Genomic DNA, 20,334 nt, shown 5'->3' with positions numbered 1-20,334 from the left:
CACTAAATATACTTAGTGATAATATAACTGTTAATAAAAATAAATATTTTTTTATATTAATCACTTAAATATTCATCTAAAAGAAGGGGTATAATTAACCGCAATGTAAATTTTACATTATAAATGCATTGAAAATACTCTCTTGATTCAATGAATTAACAATGTTTTAGTAAGTTTTTATTTTAATTTTTTTATTAAAACATCTAATTTCCTCCGTCTACATCACCGGCCGACGCCGTCGTCACCGACTCACTGTCACCGGCAAGCCCTCTCTCTCTCTGTCACACACTGACACACATGCATTGCTTTTAATTAATGACGAATTAATTAATAATTAATTGAAAACTCTTCTTACCAATTTTTTTCCCAAAAAAAAAAGAAAAAGGAAAAAAACACTGAACCATCTTCATCTATCGCTTGCTTCACACTCTTCAGCACTCAACCACCAAGAATCAGCAGCACCCTCACCTCTCACCGCTAAACCAAACCAAAAGTTTGAATCTTTGAACAAAACGAGCTCCTGGGTAGGTCTTACTTTTTTAGAGAGAGAAGGTTCTAGAGAGAGAAAAAAACACTGCAATTTTTTTCTCTTTTTTCTTCTACGCTTTTTCATTTTTTGTGATGTCATGGCACAGCAAAGGCAATCGGGGATGGAGAGGTTTGGGGTGAGAGGGGATCCACTCTACCCCAACGGTGGTTCCCCCGATCACGTTGCCGTCGGGATTCGTGGCGGAGCCGTTGGCGTCGCCACTCACAAGCAGAATCGGCACCGGCGATCGGCGCGATCCGAAAGGGGCTGGCGGGTTCCGGTTCCGGCGATCCTCCTCTTCCTGTTCCTCGTACTCGTCCTCACTGTCGTCACGTTTTCTTACATTTCTAGAGAAGGTGAAGCTTCTTCTTGTTGCTCTTGAACCAGTGTTTTTTACTCTTTTTTCATTTTTTTTTTTTGAAGTGTGATCGCAATGACAGCTTAGCTAATAGATCTTCTGGTTTCATCAACTTTTTTATTTTTTTTGCCAGTGACCGGAATAATAATGTGTCGACCCAAGTATTTGCTTGATCATCAATCATTATTATTCTTATGCTTCAAGTCTTGAAGGGGAATTCGAAATTGTTTGTCGAATGAACTTTTGAGCTGAGGTTGTTTTATGTTTTAGCTTTTGTTCTTCTTTATGCAATGGATTGGTTTCTGTCATTTTAAGATTGCCAATCTTTGGTTGCAGAAATAAGTAATGGTGGTGATATTGCCGATGATTCAAAGGCCGAGTCTGATTTTCTTACAAATATACCACGGATAGAGAAGAAAGTTCTTGAGTTTGGCCAGGGTTCTGGGGGACATGGTCGAGATTCGAGATATTGGGATAGGGATGATAGGAGAAGGGATGATGATTACAATGAGGATATGATGAAGCAGACTGGTGGGGATACTGGCGATGAAAAAGCAGAAGTTGTTTTACTTAAGAAGAAGAAGAATGATGTTAAGTCTTCTCAGGGTTATTCTGACACAGGTGTAAAGCGAAAAGGCACTGGCTTATATAATGAAGCTGGACGCCATGAATTGAGAAGGTATGAAGAGGAATATGAGGCCTCTTTGAAGAATGCAGGACGCTCAGGAGAAGGTGATGGCAAAATGTCACATGATTCTGACCTAAACAAGAAGAATGCAATGGATGATATTGATGATGACTATGATGACTTTTTCGATTTCCATGAATCTGAAGTCGATGACTCTGACAACAGTAAACATGTTAGAGGGAAGGTTTCTAGTTCCAATGTAGTAGCATTGGACAATGGATTCCAACAAGAATCCCATGATTCCTTTGATGCTGGAACTAATGACGATGATATTTCTGAGGGTGATGGAGGAGCATCTTTCTCAAACAAAAGAAAAGCAAGCTCAAGCAAAAAGTCTCAACCGGAAACAAAAAGGAAATCCAGGCACCGTAAGTTTTCAGGTGACCTTCATATTTATTTTATGGGGGTTTCAGTTGAACTCCTAAAATATCTGTGGTTGAATGGCTTCCTTTGGAAAGTTATTTCTGATGCTTCCCTGAATGTTGTTTACTGAGAGACATTGAGATGATTTTCTAACCAATCACATCGACAAACCCTGTTTATATAAGATTAGTTTTTACTCTTGTGCTATTCCCACTCGTCACATACTGCTATCTCAATTTGCCTTAGGTTGACATCGATTTTCGTTGATTTTAAAGTTTATTCAAAACCAGTTTTCACACAAATTGGTCTATTTTACAAACACTTCCAATTTTTATTTATCTATTTATTTATCTTTTTGGTATGTTATGGGGCCTTTATGGCTATAGTGGAAACTTAAACCACTATATCTAACTGGTTTTATTTTGAACTTTTCCATAGCTTCTCTAGATTCATAAAACATCCTTAGAACCACTGTCTAGCTTTCAAATATTTGTGGATGGGAATGTTTCTTCTTCTCTTATCCAGAAAATATCTATAAAGAGAAGTATGCAAAACTCTTTAACCTGCCTGCACATGACCTATTTTCAGGATCCTGTGAGATGAAGCTGTTAAACTCAACTACACAACTTGTAGAGCCACTAGAAAGCCGAAAATTTGCACGATTTAACTTACACTACACAGAGACAGAAGAGAAGCCTGAGGGCGTGGAAGAGTGGGTGCCCAGATTTGGTGGCCATCAGAGCTTGGAAGAGAGGGAAAATTCATTTTTTGCACGTGATCAGAATATAAACTGTGGTTTTGTTCGAGGTCCTCAGGGTTACCCTAGCACTGGATTTGACTTGGCAGAAGATGATGCAAGTTACATTAGCAGATGCCATATTGCTGTGATTTCGTGCATATTTGGCAATTCTGATCGGTTGAGGGTTCCAGCCTACAAAACGGTAATGGTTCTAAAGAATCTGATATTTCTTTTTGTGGGACTTCAAAAGGATTCGGAGGTTAACATTCACATGATGTGATTTTTATAGTAAACTAATAATCCATATTTTTAGTTCCATTTAATTTTAAAATGGTAGTATGTGAAGTTATTATAGTCTAAGTGGATATTTTGTGTTTAGGGTTGGCTGTCAGCATAAACCTACATGTTTGTCTGGTCCTCTCTAAGTGGTGCATTGTGTAATTTGTCGCCTGCATCCTTAGTATCGTATACCCTGTTTGGGAGATGGACTTCTAAAGATACCAATAACCTGCTTATGTTTGTGTTCACATAATTCTAGTGTAGAAAGCTTAGACACAATGAATTTTGGACAATGAAATAATAAGGAGATCTTGAGAAATTAATTGGAATGTCACCATCAACTGTAGCAACTCACAATATGAACATACATGAGCCCATTGATTTGTGTTCTCAATTTCTTGTGCTTCCTATTTTGAAGATCTTGTGAAGGAAATATCTAATGGCATTGGAAACATAAGACTCTTACAACATAGCTAGTTATCAATTATCACATAGTTATTTCACTCATGCTTCTCTTCTCAGTCCATAAGATGTTTGGCCACGTAGCTAGGGAAAAATAAATATCTCATTACTGTTCTAACGTCCAACTTTGTATTCCTTTAATTTGGTAAATTGCATTGGGAAAGGTGGGGAAAAATGTTTTTGCAAGCCTACTCAAGGGTAAAAGGTTGAGCATTAACAACAGATTTGATCATTACTTACTATTCTCAACATATATCTCTCTAGTGCTGAATATGTGCTGTTGCTACTATTAAAATGTCTTTGAACTGAGTTCTTGTTGTAAACTTGCAAATATTAAAATGTTGTCTTGTTGAGGTCAGTGGTTCCTATGTGTGATCAATCATCAACTGTTGATATGATTGTCACAGAGCATACTTTGTTACATTCACATAGTCATTGTGATTTCAGATCACTCGTTTGTCAAGGAAGAATGTGTGCTTTGTGATGTTTACCGATGAGATTACGGTACGAACCCTTACTGCCGAAGGCCATGTGCCTGATAGGATGGGTTTCATTGGCTTTTGGAAGTTAGTGGTAGTGAAGAACCTGCCTTATGACGATATGCGGAGAGTGGGTAAAATACCTAAGTTATTGCCACATCGGCTTTTCCCTTTTGCTAGGTGAGGCCGAGCCTGATGTCCAATGTGTTGTTCTTTTGATTTCAACAGTACTGGTTTGAATTCTATTTAAATTGTGGTTTTTGCTCTTGGTTTTCTTTCAAATTTTGTTTCAGGTATTCGATTTGGTTGGACAGCAAATTACGTCTTCAGCTTGATCCATATCTGATCTTAGAGTACTTCTTGTGGCGAAAGGGTTATGAATTTGCGATATCCAATCACTATGATCGGCATTGTGTGTGGGAAGAGGTAGCACAAAACAAGAAACTAAACAAGTATAACCATACAGTTATAGATGAACAATTCGCATTTTACAAGGCCGATGGACTGCAAAGATTTAATGCATCAGATCCAAACAAGCTTCTCCCAAGCAGTATGTTGTTGTTTTGAGGGTTTGCTCTCTTCCAGTTCTCCAAAATTGTTGATTAATGTACTTATTTTCTTCTTGCTGGCAGATGTACCTGAAGGTTCCTTTATTATAAGGGCACACACCCCAATGTCAAATTTGTTCTCATGTCTTTGGTTCAACGAAGTCGACCGGTTTACTCCTCGTGATCAGCTAAGTTTTGCATACACTTATCAGAAGCTGAGAAGGATGAATCCAGACAAACCCTTTCATCTTAACATGTTCAAGGTCAGAAAAGNNAAAAAAAAAAAAAAAAAAAAAAAAAAAAGAAAAGAAAGAACAAATAAATAAACACATCTTACCTATGAATGTGGATTTCATGGTTTATGTTCTTTTCCATGACCAGGATTGTGAAAGAAGACACATAGCCAAGTTGTTCCGACATAGGATGGACGAGAAGAGGCGCGTGGCACAAAAAGCAACAGAATAAGACAAGATTATATTAACAGTTTCATTGCTAGTGAGCTTGATATGATGATGTACTTGGCCAAGTGTGTTCTATATCTGTTGAAGTTGTGATTTTTATGGAGGCCATCTACTTCAGAATTTGTGTCACAGTTCAGTGACTTGATGATTCTTCTACCTACCACAGGTGTTTCCAAAAGAAGCAAAAGGTTTCTGAAAAAATATGATCTACAATACAAATGATTCATCATCCATGGAATATAATTTTTGTGGTATTTTTTAGTCATACCTCTTTGTAATCCATCCCAATTCATTTATACCTTGGGAGATGAGCAAAAGCGTTAAATGACCTCATTGACCATCCTTAGTCTGAATTCTAAATTGGGGATTGTTTTGTTGTATGTAGAAAATTTTGATAGGTCATTCATAGTCACTCATGTTAGATATTTGACTTGTGATTCATGCCATTGATTTCATTACTTGAATATTTCATTATAAATTTCATGTATTATTTCCTCTCATCCCTAACCTTCTCAGACTCAATTTATGTGGAGCCCTACCCTATGATTGTCATTGTAGAATCGAAGTTAGATCTTCGATGTTAAAGAAAAGAATGACTTAGAAACTAAAACTTGAAATATTCAACACTAAAACTAATATCATTCATCATTGAACGTACCTTGGGTCTAAATGATGCGTTTTTGGATGGTTGGTCCAAAAGTTTTTGTGAAAAGCCATGCCATTCTAATAAAAAATCATAAATAGTTGACCAAAAAAAATTAAATCAGAAGAACTCGTGGTTGATGACAATTAGGTAGCAATGAAAGTCGATAAATAATAAGAAAACAATTTCGCAGTTACTTCAATGGACTCAGAGATTGACATTTTTCCCCACTGATCTTGAGATTGAATAAATTCATAAAAGAAAGGAGAAAGCATAGCATTTTAAAACTACTCTTAGTAGTACTTAATCAATATGCACATGTATTTTATGTCATGTTATGGGAATTGTGGCCAACCATAAATCAAACCAACATCATATTTACTGAAGTTTACATATACATTTCATGGAAGAGGAAGAATTAGACTACTGCTAAGGGAAGGAAGAAGAAAAGAAGAAGAATGGTATAAAGAAAAGAAAGGAAATCACATGATATTCATTAGAGTACTCTCCTGGTGGATTTTCCATGAGAGTTGTTGAAGAAGAGCTTCTTTAAGACCTTCACGATCAACACCATGCCATGCCTATTCTTACTACTATGAACAAGAGCACCATTCGACTTCTTGGCAAGTGTAAAAGCCGTGGCGCACCTGAATTCAACCAACTCTGTTGAGAAAGAGACAGCAGAAGCAGAACCTATTGTTGTCGAAGTCAACTCCTCATTGAAATCTTCCCACAACAAATCCATTTGATCCTCTTCACTCCTCTCTCCCTTATTTGATGTCACTACCTTTGTTTCAAAGCAGGGTTCTTTATCATAATTTCCTTTGTAGGGGTTAGGAGAGGCTGTTGCTGGTGATAGATTCCATAAAGGAGGTGAATCAATGCCATGATATGAACAATTCTCAGAAATTCTAGGGAAGCTGAAGTCTTCTGTATCCATGAATGGATATAGGATGATTATTATTAGGCCTCTTATGTGAATATTAGAGAGATCAGGAATAATTGGAATGGTGTGTGAGTTCTTTGGGTTAGGTTTTTGGTGAGGACTTGGACCAAGTAGTTGTTGTAATGGAATGGTTTTAGTTCAACTGCTGCAAAAGCAACCTACAGTCTTTGTTCCCCACAATTAATTATGCACTTTCATATGCTTCAACTAACATTTTCAAGCAAGATCTTCAACACTAAATAAGTCAACTCATCTTCTTAGTTTCCTATGAAAAACTATTAGTAGCAGCTCTATACCTTTGGTTGCTAGATTAACAGTTGTATAATAATTGAGCTATGAATAACATAAGGCAGCAAAACATACTATATACATGATCAACCAAATCATGACATCTTGTTTGCATGATTGACCTTGAAATTAGACACAAAAGTTTCCACAGGATATAATTCATAATTATAAAGGAATAATAATAAAAAGGGATGAAATCAGGATCCAGATTGTGCTCACTGAATATCTATTTAGGCAAGTTTACCCTCTATATATTACTAGTATTGGACGAAATCATCATGTAAAATAACTATTTCTTTATATTTTGGTCTCACATGGAATAGACATTTGTTTCAGAACTTCTTACTTAGCCTCCAAGACATTTGTTCATTCACACAATGAAGTTTCAATATCTAGTCTCACTTTATCTGGAAATTCAAAATTAATTTTCAACTTTCAAGTGTACACAACAGATGGCCATTATTTGACAGTAATAAACAGGAAAGAAAAATCTATAATCAGATGGCATTTAACCGAAAATAAAAATTGGTACATTAGACTGAAAAATCTCAATTAAACAAACTACAACTCAACTTCCCTATTCAAAACTCTGCTCCTGTTGCAAAATCCCGAGGATAGTAATTGACTTCTCAATTTCTTCTTGTCAACGATTGATAATATAGCAGGAAAGGAAATTTTCTTGTTACTATGAAAATGCACCATTTGGAAAGAGGAAAATGGGACTAGAAAGTAAGATCCTTAGGGTCCTCAATAATTTGTGACAGGGTTTGCAAGAATTGAGCCAGATCAGCACCATATATCACGCGATGATCTGCTGTCACATTGACCTGAAATTTCGCATTTCCTTCAATTATAAGAAAATAGAAATCTAGAACAGGATTTGTGTTTCTTAGACAAAAAGTAAGTCATACTCCAAGTCCTAGTGTTGTAGACCATGTCTGGATTATCATACCTGCATTTGGTTCTTCATGCCAATGCGACCATCCTTGGTAGCCACAACAGTTGGCTGTGATGATCCAACAGCCATTATGGCTCCCTACACAAATAATCAAGAATATGATCAAATTCATGCAGTGTCTCATTAATTTAATTCGAACAAAATGTCACCAAGAGTACGAATACTCACAGTTCCAGGTGGAAGAATAGCATCAAAGCGATCAACACCAAACATTCCAAGGTTGGACAGAGTGAAGGTACCTAGCACATATGAAGGTCAGATTCTAAGCACATATTTAACCCTAATGAAGGTCAGCATTGACCATACAAGGGGCATACTATATACTGTTCTTAAGACAAATAACATAATGTTTCCATGCAAGACCACAGACTATCAGGCAGAACTGTACAAATCAGCAGTTTAGTCCATATCAGAAAGGACACATGAACAACACCGTAAGGTTGTTGTAAAGAAAATCAAAGAATAGTGAAAAGAAATTTCTATGATATGCAATAGCGAAATGAGAAGTTAAATCCAACATCAGGTGATTGGTGAAATCTTAAAATTGAATTTGATATTTTGAAGCCCAGAAAAAGTGATAGTAGGTGTAATATTCAATTTTAAATTCATCAACCTGGTTTGTATTTAATGAAGAATTAGCACCCAAAGTCTATAAATGTGTATCTTGCACTCAGAGCAAAGTTAGACCTAAGATTTTGAGATTAATTGGACAGAGAAGTCAATCTTTGCTGAAGTTCAACAGCCTTGATTGATCTAGCATACTAACTTATTTGGATAAGCTTTGGTTCAATATCTATTTTCTAGGGTTGTACATTTAAAATCCAAAATGTGTTTAACCGGTTAAAAATCCCTAAATAGTATTTTCAGTTGCAAGCTGTTTTCAATCTTCTCCAACTTGGATTGAAGAAAATCCCAAATAATTATAAATATTTGAGTCTTGTACCTGTGCTGTACTCATGAGGTTGGAGCTGCTTGGCCCGGGCCTTATCAACCAACTCCTTCCACTTTCTTGACAATGTATAGACGTCAACCTACAACATACATCAAATACAACCCTTGACAATCAAAGCTCCATCATATATTAAAAGGGAAAACTTCAAGAAGCTCAAAATTAGCGTATCAAAAACCTTATCAGCATCCTGAAGCACTGGAGTAATCAGTCCGCCTTCAGTAGCAACAGCAACTGCGATGTTGATGCTGCTATTATACGTAAAGCTATTACCATCTCTACAACTAGAGTTAACAACAGGGTGTTTAACCAGAGCAAGTGCTGTAGCCTTGGCAAGCAATGCTGTCATAGTAACTCCCTTTGACTTGATCTGAATTTTATAAAATTGAATCAGCACTGATATTCAGATGTTAACAGTATACAATGCAATGTGTTCCATACCATAAGTCTAGACAATCAGACTAACAGTTAAATTGACACAGTGGCATTATATTATGTATTTGACCAGAATAAAATTCCAAAAGAATCTATGTGATATTCATGTAGCATCAAGCATTACCACAATATGGACTTCAGTAAAATAGATACATAAATCATGTATCTACTCAAACAGATTAATAATGCATTAGCAAACTAAGCCAACAAAGAAAAGATATACATATTTTAATTATAACAGAGCAACTTTTTGTCTAATATCATCATTGCAAGCATTTCCACAAATATTAACAATATATGCTAAGTGCTGCAATATTTAGATTTAGACATACCACCAAGTAATTGAATGCCTAATCTTTTCCCCCCTCTTTTGCAGTATCTAAAGGTAAGCCAAGCTTCCAATAAATTTCAGAGAAAGACTAAAAATGATGGAAAACAGTGCATTAAACATGTCATATTCATGTCAACATTGCAGAGCACATAGCAACTCAAAACAAACAATGCAAACCAAAAAAAAAAGTATACTAAAGAAAACCATGTTCGTCAAATGCAATTTCTGGAAAGGATATCGAATTTCACCTTCTTGTAGAGAGCATCGAGTGCATCAGTGGTGATAGTATACCCAACTCTAAAAGTAGGAACACCCAAACTCTCCACCATGTTCCTACTCACAGCACTCTGCATTGTCGTAAAAGGCACCACACTCCCCAATTCAACCCCACCACCACTCTTCGCAGCCACCGGTGCAGCAGGAGCCGCAGCAGCCGCAGCAGCAGCAGCACCAGAAGCTGCAAAAGCCTCAACATCCTTAGCTACAATCCTGCCCAAAGGTCCAGTCCCCACAATCCTCCCAAGCTCCACCTTCAGCTCCTTTGCCAGCTTCTTCGCATACGGAGACGCCACCACTCTCTTCCCTCCCTCCGACGCCGGATGCGTGGATGCCACCGCCGGAGCAGCAGCAGCAGCAGCCTTAACGGGAGCCTTATCAGATTGAGCCTCCACTGCTGGCGCAGGTGCAGGTGCAGGAGAAGACGAAGCAGAAGAAGAAGCCGATGAAGGTGACTGTGCTTTGGACTTTGCTTGTTCGATCTCGTCCTCGTTTTCGGCGAGGAGGGCGATTGGAGCTCCGACGGCGGCAACACCGCCCTCGTCAACCATGATGGGATTTCACCCAGGACACGATCTTTCCCTCCGTCATGGTTGAGCTCAGTGCCGGCATGAAGATCTCCCGGATCTTGGCGCGGACCACGCAGGGAGACGCTGGAGGCCTACGAGTGCCCGAGGAGGCCGGGCTGCGGCGGAGGGCGGCGGAGGAGGAAGAAGAAGGAAGGAAAGGAGTGTGGAGAAGGTGAGCCATTTGGAAAATCGAACAATGCAGAGAGAGAGAGAGAGAGAGAGAGAGAGAGAGCGATGTGAATGAATGTTGTTATTATCGTTAAAAAAGCGTTGTGGTGGTTCAGTTATTCCTCGAAGTCATCGAAAGAAGACGGAGGTTTCAACCACCTTACCGGTGAAGGTTATGTGCCCTGTTTTTGGTACTACACTAAACAGTAAACACAAGTAGCAGCTATTGCTTCCTTTGTTGGGCTTTTAACACTGGACTTGGACCTTTTAAATATTTACATAGGCCCAATGATTGGCCCATTAAATAATCATGACGTGGCAGAATGGTATAGCCTTGTTGGATAACCCCTGCGAACTTCGAAGCTCCAAGGAGAAGAAGAAGATGGTTGGTTCAAGTTTCGGTCACTTCCTTCTTCTCTCTTACACTCCTCCTTCGTCTCTTTCCACTCTCTTTCCCACTAAAACCTTAACCCTCAGCTCAAGCCCCTTCCGCTGCAAATGCTTCTTCAAGTAACTAACTCCCTTTCTCTTATCTCTTTCTGATTTTACCGTTAATTTTGCATAGGACAATGTCTTGTAATTTGTACTGCCACTAGTTTCAATTTCTTCTGTAGCTTGTTAAAATTAGATGCTTTCTGTGTGCCTATTCATTATCTTGATATTCAGTTCGTTAACCTCTTTACTGTTAGTATTAGATTTGAATATTTGATGCCATTGTTTGTTTAGCTCTTCTGCATAGATGATTATTAACCTGAGGAATTATTTGCAGAAACATGAAAGCCTCGGGGATTCGGCAGGTAGGATTGACTACTCTGCACGGACACAGGGTTGATGCGATGAAGAGCAGCATTGTCCTTAAGGTTGTTTTCGTTTACATGTTGTAATGCATGAAACTGCTAAGCATTTTCGTGTTTTCTGAAAAAATCAGCTAGAATTTGTCTAATTTGAGTTTAATCTTGTAGTTTTCTCATTGTTGTTCATTCTTTATGTTCACAACTTTAAGTTCTGGATACTAATTTTTTGCTTCCATTGTGGATGAAGACAGATGTTTCAAAGAGAAATGACAATCGAATCCCATAATACCCTTGTCACAAAGCAATCTGAGAGTAATTCCTAGTTCCCTTTTCTCTCCTTTTAATATTCTTATTTATGATTGTTTTTGCATATCAGGAATTAGTTTGTGCCGTTTCTAGTTTATACAAAAACAGGAATTATTCTTTGAGTTGTTTATTTATTTTGAAGTTATGCATTGTTGGGTTTGTGTTAGTTACTTGGGTATTATGAGGTGCCCAAAGTCTCACATCGAATAGTATAGAATGTTTGATCTTGTATTTAAGGAGAGTTCTTCCTCCTTTATAGCTAGCTTTAAGGTGTGGTTACCCACTTTTTTTAGATACTTAACAGTTCGATATTCTAATAGATATCATCTGAGCATTGAAATGGGTCAACCCATGATTCATCATTGGTCTTAACATGGATGTGTGAGTTAACCCAATAGCAGTTATTTGGATTGATGAATTAAATAGGTCAATCTATCTGGAAAAACAAATAGCGACTAGCTGATTAATATTTAACTGATGTGCTTAGCTTAGTTAACAGTCACTGGAAAATTGCCAGTTATGAGATCCAACTCATCTGGAGCCACCTAATTCTGTAAATCATGGGTGGGCTTGTGTTTAAGTTGGGTAAAAAGGGAAAAACAATTTCCATGTATTAAATAATTTGTTATTGTTCATAACAAACCTAATACCATAGCTCTAGGTGACTCGAGGAATTTCAATTTGGCCATTAAATCTAATTGTATTCATTCTTCTGAATGTTCAAATTTATAATTAGAATTAGGTGACACCAATGAAAAATGATCTTTTTTGAGAGTTTTATGTATTGTGGCAAATTTCGTTTCAACATTTGTGCAAATGCCAGCTAATTCAAAATTTTCAATGTTGTTGTTGAATTGCACAGTCACTTGAGACATTACCCTGCTTAATCTTTTCTTGGTTGATTTTCAGTGAATGACTTAACAACAGAGGATCTTGAAGATGGGGGATTGTTATCTAAATTGGTTTATACATTCTTGTTTGGGCAGACTTTATCAGTGGTTTCTCCTGGTCTTTCATATGCAAGTGACTCAATGAAGATGAATCAGATATATGAAGTTGGAGAGTTATTTGATTTAAGCATCCAACTATTATACTTGGTATCATTATTGGGTTTGCTAGGGGTTGGGACTTACTTTGTGATTCGCCAAGTTCTTGTTCGCAGAGAACTTGACCTTTCTGCCAAAGAGTTGCAGGTTTGAACCTGTGCTTATTTCTTCTGGAAGTACTTAATATTGGTTTTCTCTTGAACTAAACATATAGTATTAACCTCCTTGAAATATAGTATTAACCCTGGTTTTTACACGTTCAACTGGTTTTCTGATTTTGTCTTTTGCGCCATAATCAAAGGTTATGCACAAGTTACTTGGAACTATTTGTTGTGATAATTGTTTCCTTTATCATTTTCTCCCATTGCCCCAGGAGCAAGTACGAAGTGGTGATGCCAGTGCAACTGAGCTTTTTGAACTTGGTGCAGTGATGCTGCGGAGGAAGTTTTATCCAGCTGCCACCAAGTTTCTGCTTCAAGCAATTGAGAAATGGGATGGGGATAAGCAAGATCTTGCGCAGGTTGGATGAATTTTATATATACTTGTTTGATTGCTAACAAGGTTAAAACATAATCGGCAAATTTTAAATTTAATTCGAAAATAGCAGAATGATGGTATTCTATATATTGTTCTGGTATAAACAACAATTATATGACTTGTTTGGCAACTCATCCACAAATGTAGGTGTACAATGCTCTTGGTGTCAGCTACGTCCGTGATGGGAAGGTTGACAAAGGAATTGCTCAGTTTGAGATGGCTGTAAAGCTTCAACCAGGCTATGTCACAGCATGGAACAATCTTGGGGATGCCTTTGAGAATAAAAAAGAATATAAGGCTGCTCTTAAGGCATTTGAAGAAGTCCTGCTATTTGATCCTAACAACAAGATTGCTCGGCCCAGAAGAGACGCTTTGAAGGACCGTGTTGAAATGTACAAAGGCGTTCCTGTCAAGTCCAAAGAGAAATAAAGAATGCTATTGTTGATACTCAACACTACATATATGGAAGACTTTTTAACACAGCTTTCAGTAACTTACTTGAGGTTTGATGAGGGAGCTTATCACACCTTGAAATATAAATAAATTGTTTATTATATGTTTTATTAATTTGGTGTGTTGGGAGAAATTTTTGGTTATTTCCCTCAGAACAGATGGTTGCTGTGTTGTGCCTTTCTCTATTTGTGTGTGGATTAGAGAGAGCCAGATAGATGGTGATGTAACTATTGTTCAATGTTTAAAGATAGAGTTGATTTTTCTTTCCTTCTTAGAATTCATCTGCTTTCATGTTCTGGAAATAAAAGCTTCAATTTATTAGTCAAATTTTTGGTAATAAGATTATGCGAGTGACAAGGATAAAAAATCCACTATTAAATTGGTTTGCCACTTAACAGGAGTTAATTCTGATACTCAGAATGACCTCGAAATTTGACCATCGATTCAATTTGATCCTCCAATTTTTAATTGACTCAATTTATACCCTGAAATTTTAAGACGTGGTTCAGATTGGCCTTTCCGTCCAACTCCGTTATCAGAGTGATGACGTGGCACCAAAATTTTATCACATGCCTCTCTTTTTTCCTCTTAGCATAGTCATCACCACCTCCCCTCTAAGAACACCCTCCCTCCCCCCAACAAACAACAACATTCACAATCTACCAACACCCACACATTTCCACCGCTACTTATGAAGGGTTTTTCTATTATTTGATCCTTCCCTTTCTCACCGTCACCATTACTATCTTTCCTCTCTAACAAACAACATTAACAATTACTAATATTAACAAATTGAAGAGAAATAAAAAAAAAAAAAGAAACACATCACCACACTTTAAATTCCTCTTAATAGGAACACGAAGATGGTTGCAATGAGTAAGAGTGCTTCGAATTTGGGACAATGGGTGGTGTGACCTTGTGATTGATGGTAACATTGGGAATGTATTGCTCAACCTGTATGCTAAGTGTGGTTACATGAAAATGGGGTTCAAGATTTTCAACATTATTGTGCATAAGGATGTTATTTCTTGGGGTGCTGTTATTTGCGGCATAGCGATGAATGGTCACGGTAAGCAAGCATTGCAGTTTTTTTTCGCAAATGGTGGTTCATGGTGTTGCCCCTAACAATGTCACATACATTGGTTTGTTATCTGCTTGCAGTCATGAAGGAATGGTGAGTGTAGGCGTTATGCTCTTCGAAGCTATAGCGGTGGAAATGTGTGGGTGTTGGTGGACTGTGAATGTTGTTGTTTGTTGGGGGAGAGAGAGTGTTGGTAGAGGAGAGGTGGTGATGGCTATGGTAAGAGGAAAAAGGAGAGGCATATGGTGAGGTTTGGGTGCCACGTCATCATTCCGGTGACGGAGTTGAACGAAATGGTCAATCGTCTTAAAATTTCAGGGTATAAATTGGGTCAATTGAAAATTAAAGGATCAAATTGAGTTGGTAGTCAAATTTCGAGGATCATTTGGGTATTAACTCCACTTAACACCACTTAACAGGTTTCTGTTTTCAGTTTACTGCCACATCTTTAAGCTTGGAGCTACTTTCAATGCGTTCATGGCACCATTCCCCTTTCTTGCAAGGGAGTGGTCCCCGTCAGTGATTCTGAACCTTCAACAGTCCAAACATGGTCTTCACATGGCAGAATCTTAATATAAATGGTAGATGCTTTGGTTGTTTAAGTATCATGTTCTGAATTTAATGGGTGACATATATGCAACAAGTTTTATGTTTTTTGGTCAATTCCTTATGCATCTAAAGGTAAATTCTGACGGTATTAAGAATTAGTCACGGTTGAGTTGTCTCTATATGTGATTTCAAGGTTACGATTGCAAATCATAAAAACAATTATTAGGTTAAGTTGCATACATTATACTTTTTAGATGCGATCCTTTTCTAGACCTTGAGTTTAATCATGAAACCAATCATTGATGTAATTATTAGGTTAGGTTGCATACATTATACTTTTTGGATGCGACCCTTCTCTGGACCTTGAGTTGAGCAGAATGTATTATTTCACCATTTTAAAAATTTGAATAATTCTGATGGGACTCATAAACTACTACTAAACCATTTTGTCAAGCAGCCATCGGAATTCAGCAGCCAGCCATTATTAATGGAGTGCTTAAAGGGCCAATAATTTTGGCCAAAATCCCTTCATTATGTTTGTTGGGACGTAGAGGATAGCGGATTTGGGTTGAGGCTTGAGACTAACTTGCCTACTCCTCTCTCTTTACTACTCCCACCTCACACCCAACCAAAAAAGTTTAAAAAAGGAAGAAGAAAAATATGATGTAGCCAATGTAGAGTTAATGTTTTTAAGAAAGTTTTTATCGCCATTGCATACTTTTGAAATATGCATGAACACGACAAAAAGTTAAATAAAATTATGTTACCTAAACCAACTTGGGTTGATCGAATTGTCAGCTCACTCGTCCGCTTAAGTAAGTGTCGAGAGTTCGAACTTCGCTTTGTGCATGTAGCAACTCATTGGCCAGCGGCAAACCATTAAATGGAGCTCAAATTCGCGACGGATTAATCCTTAACCTGTCGGATTGGGGGATACCGTTTGGATAAACCAAAAAAAAAAATTATGTTACCTAAACACAAAATAAGTCACTCGAATATATATTGGAATAAGTAGTATATATTAAAACAATAAAGCTCTACATCCAAACAAAATACTTAATCAAGTCTAACCAAGTTATTATAACAACTTTTCAAATTACGCGTCTCCTTTTCCTTCTCCGTTTCCTTCTCCCTCTTCTTCTTCTTCCAAATTCGCGTACGTAGGCTTCTAATTCTTCTTCCCTAATGTTGCGTCTTCTTTTTCTTTTCCTTTTTCGTTATCGTTATCACCAATAACACCAACATTTTGCAAACATCTTTATTAGTTTTGATTTTCTCTGTTTCGATTTATTTCTTAATTTATTTCAGTTCATTTGTATACTAATTGAGGTTCACTTGATACTGTTGATAAGTATTGACCAAATTTTTTATTCTTTGTAATTTCGGTTCATTTCTTAATTTAATTGAGATTCATTTGGATCCAGAAATGAATTCGATAAATAAACTCAATCATCAACAAAAACACATCGAATTCATTTATCAAATTCATTTCTGGATCTAAATAAACCTCAATTAAAAAGAGAAAAAGAAAAAAACACAGCAACAACAGCAGCAATAAAAGAATGACGATTGAAAGAAAACACACGAATAAGAAGAAGGAATGCTAAGAATAAGAATAAGAAAGAATGCAAAGACAAAGAAGAAGGAAAGCGAAAAAGAAGAAAGAACACAAGGAAAAATGATATGTTTTACATTATTAAAACTTGCATGTGTACACGCTGGTATGATAAAGTGATTTTTGTTGAATTTAGGCCAACTTAATTTAATTTAGTTAAAAACACTTCAATGTGTAGCTGGACTGATATTAAAAATGTATTAAATAATATATATATAACTGTATATAAACTTAATGATTTTTTTTGTGCGCACTTGAGAATTTTGAAAAAAAAATCACAATCTTCTACTTTATTGATAAGGAGAATTAGAGGGGATTCGTAGTGCGATTTGGATCGATTTTGAATCAAAAACTCATTTAATCTGAATATTAATTTTGATCCGTCACCTTATAAGTCGGTCTTTATTGTGCATTATGAGTTATAATCCGGCGTTAATTATCATTTATTCTTTGCTTGTAACCGACACCTTCATTATCGACTTAATGACCATCATTTCAATCTTAATGACCAAACGGTTATAACATGAATATCATTCATCAATTCTATGCCTATGAAAGGAACCTTCTATATCTAATCTCAGGGGGTAACATGATAAGTTCTATAAGTTCCATATCATGTCTTACATTATATATTCATAGAATTATTCTTATATCTCTAAAACACTTACTAACTTGAGCGTCGGAGTGTCTTTTGCAGGTATCCATCCCCTTGTTCTCTCCTTACCGACGTATAACTCATCTCGACGAGAAGCTTGAAGACATTCATCGACGGACGAGCTATACACCGGCCAAACTCAGCAAGAACAATTGGCGCCGTCTGTGGGAACGAGTAAAATAATTCCTACTCCCCTTAGGTTCATAAAACTTGATTTACATTCAAATTTTTGAACCAATCTCAACAATCTTGTTTAAGATTTTATTTAATACCTCTTATCAAATTTTAATCTATCGTAACTTTTTATAAGGTTTGTATTTTATACCTTCAAATTGCTTCACTTTTATGTATCATAATATTTCACATCTTATAATCGATCAATTAACCAATCCGAGAATAAACTCGGCTTTCAATCAATTCGAGAACAAACTCGGTTTTCAATCAAACCAAGCACAAACTCACTTATCAATTTTGCTTTCTTTTTCAAAGTTCTCTACTTACACAAGTAAAATTATATATTTTATTCAACATATTTTTGCATTTATTTTTTATGTAACTAATATTTATTGATTTATTAGTTATGTTCAAACCTCAATATATGTCCTATACAATAATGATATATAACAACCATGTCAATTGCGTTTTTATTTCATTATGTACTATATTCTTATTGCTTAGTGATTTCATTTATACAATTAAATGATAGTAATGATGAGTTCAAATTTTAAAATTGGATTCCATCCAAAATTAATTGTATATCAATTATATATAACTGTCATACTATTTACTTTATGCTATTAAATTTTATGTTACTAGCTATATGATTAGTGCAAAAAGTTAAGTAAAAAATAATACTTGAACAATTGGCGCCGTCTATGGGGAGAGTAAAATAATTTCTACTCCCCTCAAGTTCATAATACTTGAATTACATTCAAATTTTTGAACCAATTTCAACAATCTTGTTTAAGATTTTATTTAATACTTCTTATCAAATTTTAATCTATCGTAATTTTTTATAAAGTATGTACTTTATACATTCAAATTGCTTCATTTTTACGTATTATAATATTTCACATCTCATAATTGATCAATGAACCAATCCGAGAACAAACTCGGCTTTCAATCAATCCGAGAACAAATTCGACTTTCAATCAATCCGAGCATAAGTTGGCATGTCAATTTTGATAATTTTTCCAAAGTTCTCTATTTACACAAGTAAAATTATATATTTTATTCAACATACTTTTGCATTTATATTTTGTGTAACTAATATTTACTAATTTATTAGTTATATTCAAACATCAATATATATTCTATACTTTATGCTATTAAATTTTATGTTACTATTTGTTTAATACAAAAAGTTAAGCAAAAAATAGTTACAAACATGCAAATTTACTATTATTGCACGAGAAATATCCTTCGTCATACTGTAACTGCTAGAAATATTATACTAAATGTATAATTCAATAATTGTTATCTTATTACTTTATTATCAAATTAAAGCATGTCCTACAAAACAAAATTCAGATATTCACATTTGGCATGTATGATATTCATATATGTCGTATTCTTCTCTACAATTATCAACTTTCAAGGTATATTTTTCTACTTTGAACTCTTTTACTTTTACAATATATATTATTCAATATATGTTGCGACTTTAGACATATTCATTTTCTCAATTTATCTTATTCATGTCATATAACGTTCGCTATAAATTGTAAATATTCAATAACTAATTGCTTTGAGCGAAAAATTCATCAATAAGCTGTTGTGGGCCGGAAAAATTCCCAAGACAATTAACCATTATATCCTCGGATCATACAATCGATTCCGTCAATGGATATTACATACAATCAAATGCTAAAATTGTTTTTAAACGGAAAAGTATCCCCCACACAACTACCTTGATTGAATGACTCTTATCACTCAATTATTTTTTGAATAAGTATCGACATAATAACCCAACTAAGCTTGGGGCTTACCATATCATTATTCACTTATCTTTCAACCGAGTTATAAATCATTTTATTTTCTAAGCTTAGCCTGGATCATATGATCGGCAGACAAAGCTTGGGGGCTATGATCCGTCACCGTATAACACGGTCTTTATTGTGCATTATAAGTTACTCGGCCTTAATTATCATTCATTCTGTAACCGACACCTTTATTATCGACTTAATGACCATTATTCTGACTTAATGATCAACGGTCATACCATCAACTCTATTCATCAACTCTATGCCTGTAAAAGGCACCAATTTCTATATACACCGGACATTCTATACACATTCTAGATAGATTCTAGAGACATTCTAGATATATTCTATATACATTCTATATTCATAGAATTATTCTTATACCTCTTAAACACTTACTGACTTGAGCGTCGGAGTGTCTTTTGCAGGTACCCACCCCCTTATTCTCTCCTTGCCGACGTATAACTCATCCCGACGAAAAGCTTGAAGACATTTATTGACGGACGAGCTATACACTGGCCAAACTCAACAAGAACAAATTTTATTTGTAGTTTGGATTGGATATTTTTTTTAGACAATCCAATTCAATTTTAATCAATTTGGATTAGATTGGATTTGCGATTTTATAAATTAAAAAAATAAATATACATAACAAGTTTCAACATCAAAATCTTAAATAATCAATAATGACATAACAAGTTTTAATAATATATTAAAAAATCAATAATAACATAATAATAAAAATAAATTATAAGTTAGTTAAAATAAAATAAAATTAATAAATTCATTTTTTAATTCATAAAATATTTACTAAATAATAATACATGAATAAGATAAAAATGTAATA

The 20,334-nt window shown here is 35.7% G+C and overlaps 4 protein-coding genes across 7 annotated transcripts; 2 read left to right on the top strand and 2 right to left on the bottom strand.

The window, feature by feature from the left end:
• Positions 333 to 5,406, top strand: LOC107618297. 3 transcript variants are annotated; one of them, XM_016320319.2, is made up of 8 exons: positions 334 to 524; positions 636 to 885; positions 1,224 to 1,955; positions 2,527 to 2,879; positions 3,866 to 4,077; positions 4,191 to 4,447; positions 4,530 to 4,708; positions 4,827 to 5,406. In XM_016320319.2, the coding sequence occupies exons 2-8, from the start codon at positions 651 to 653 to the stop codon at positions 4,908 to 4,910; spliced, it is 2,052 nt and encodes a 683-aa protein (XP_016175805.1). In that variant the 5' UTR covers positions 334 to 524; positions 636 to 650; the 3' UTR covers positions 4,911 to 5,406. The 3 variants fall into 3 exon arrangements, with proteins under 3 accessions (XP_016175803.1, XP_016175805.1, XP_016175804.1); XM_016320317.2 differs by having other exon boundaries at positions 333 to 885; XM_016320318.2 differs by having other exon boundaries at positions 335 to 885; positions 1,224 to 1,943.
• LOC107617159 lies at positions 6,046 to 6,489 on the bottom strand. Its single transcript, XM_016318939.2, has one exon. It carries the CDS (start codon positions 6,487 to 6,489, stop codon positions 6,046 to 6,048), a length of 444 nt encoding a protein of 147 aa, XP_016174425.1.
• On the bottom strand, positions 7,152 to 10,678 carry LOC107618800 (dihydrolipoyllysine-residue acetyltransferase component 5 of pyruvate dehydrogenase complex, chloroplastic). The gene is given in 7 exon segments (XM_016320964.2): positions 7,152 to 7,610; positions 7,736 to 7,819; positions 7,910 to 7,980; positions 8,685 to 8,772; positions 8,869 to 9,060; positions 9,705 to 10,287; positions 10,289 to 10,678. Coding segments are annotated over 7 exon segments (1,317 nt in total). The 5' UTR covers positions 10,483 to 10,678; the 3' UTR covers positions 7,152 to 7,505.
• On the top strand, positions 10,765 to 13,879 carry LOC107619124 (uncharacterized protein ycf37). Of its 2 annotated transcripts, none has more exons than XM_016321348.2 (6): positions 10,765 to 10,979; positions 11,239 to 11,329; positions 11,515 to 11,575; positions 12,479 to 12,762; positions 12,989 to 13,135; positions 13,300 to 13,879. In XM_016321348.2, the coding sequence occupies exons 1-6, from the start codon at positions 10,780 to 10,782 to the stop codon at positions 13,579 to 13,581; spliced, it is 1,065 nt and encodes a 354-aa protein (XP_016176834.2). In that variant the 5' UTR covers positions 10,765 to 10,779; the 3' UTR covers positions 13,582 to 13,879. The 2 variants fall into 2 exon arrangements, with proteins under 2 accessions (XP_016176834.2, XP_016176835.1); XM_016321349.2 differs by having other exon boundaries at positions 10,964 to 10,979; positions 11,511 to 11,575.

The sequence above is a fragment of the Arachis ipaensis genome, chromosome B09, assembly GCF_000816755.2.
Source record: "Arachis ipaensis cultivar K30076 chromosome B09, Araip1.1, whole genome shotgun sequence".
Lineage (NCBI taxonomy): Eukaryota > Viridiplantae > Streptophyta > Magnoliopsida > Fabales > Fabaceae > Arachis > Arachis ipaensis.
Note: the sequence above shows the minus strand (reverse complement) of the source record. Positions and strands in the feature narration are given on the sequence as shown.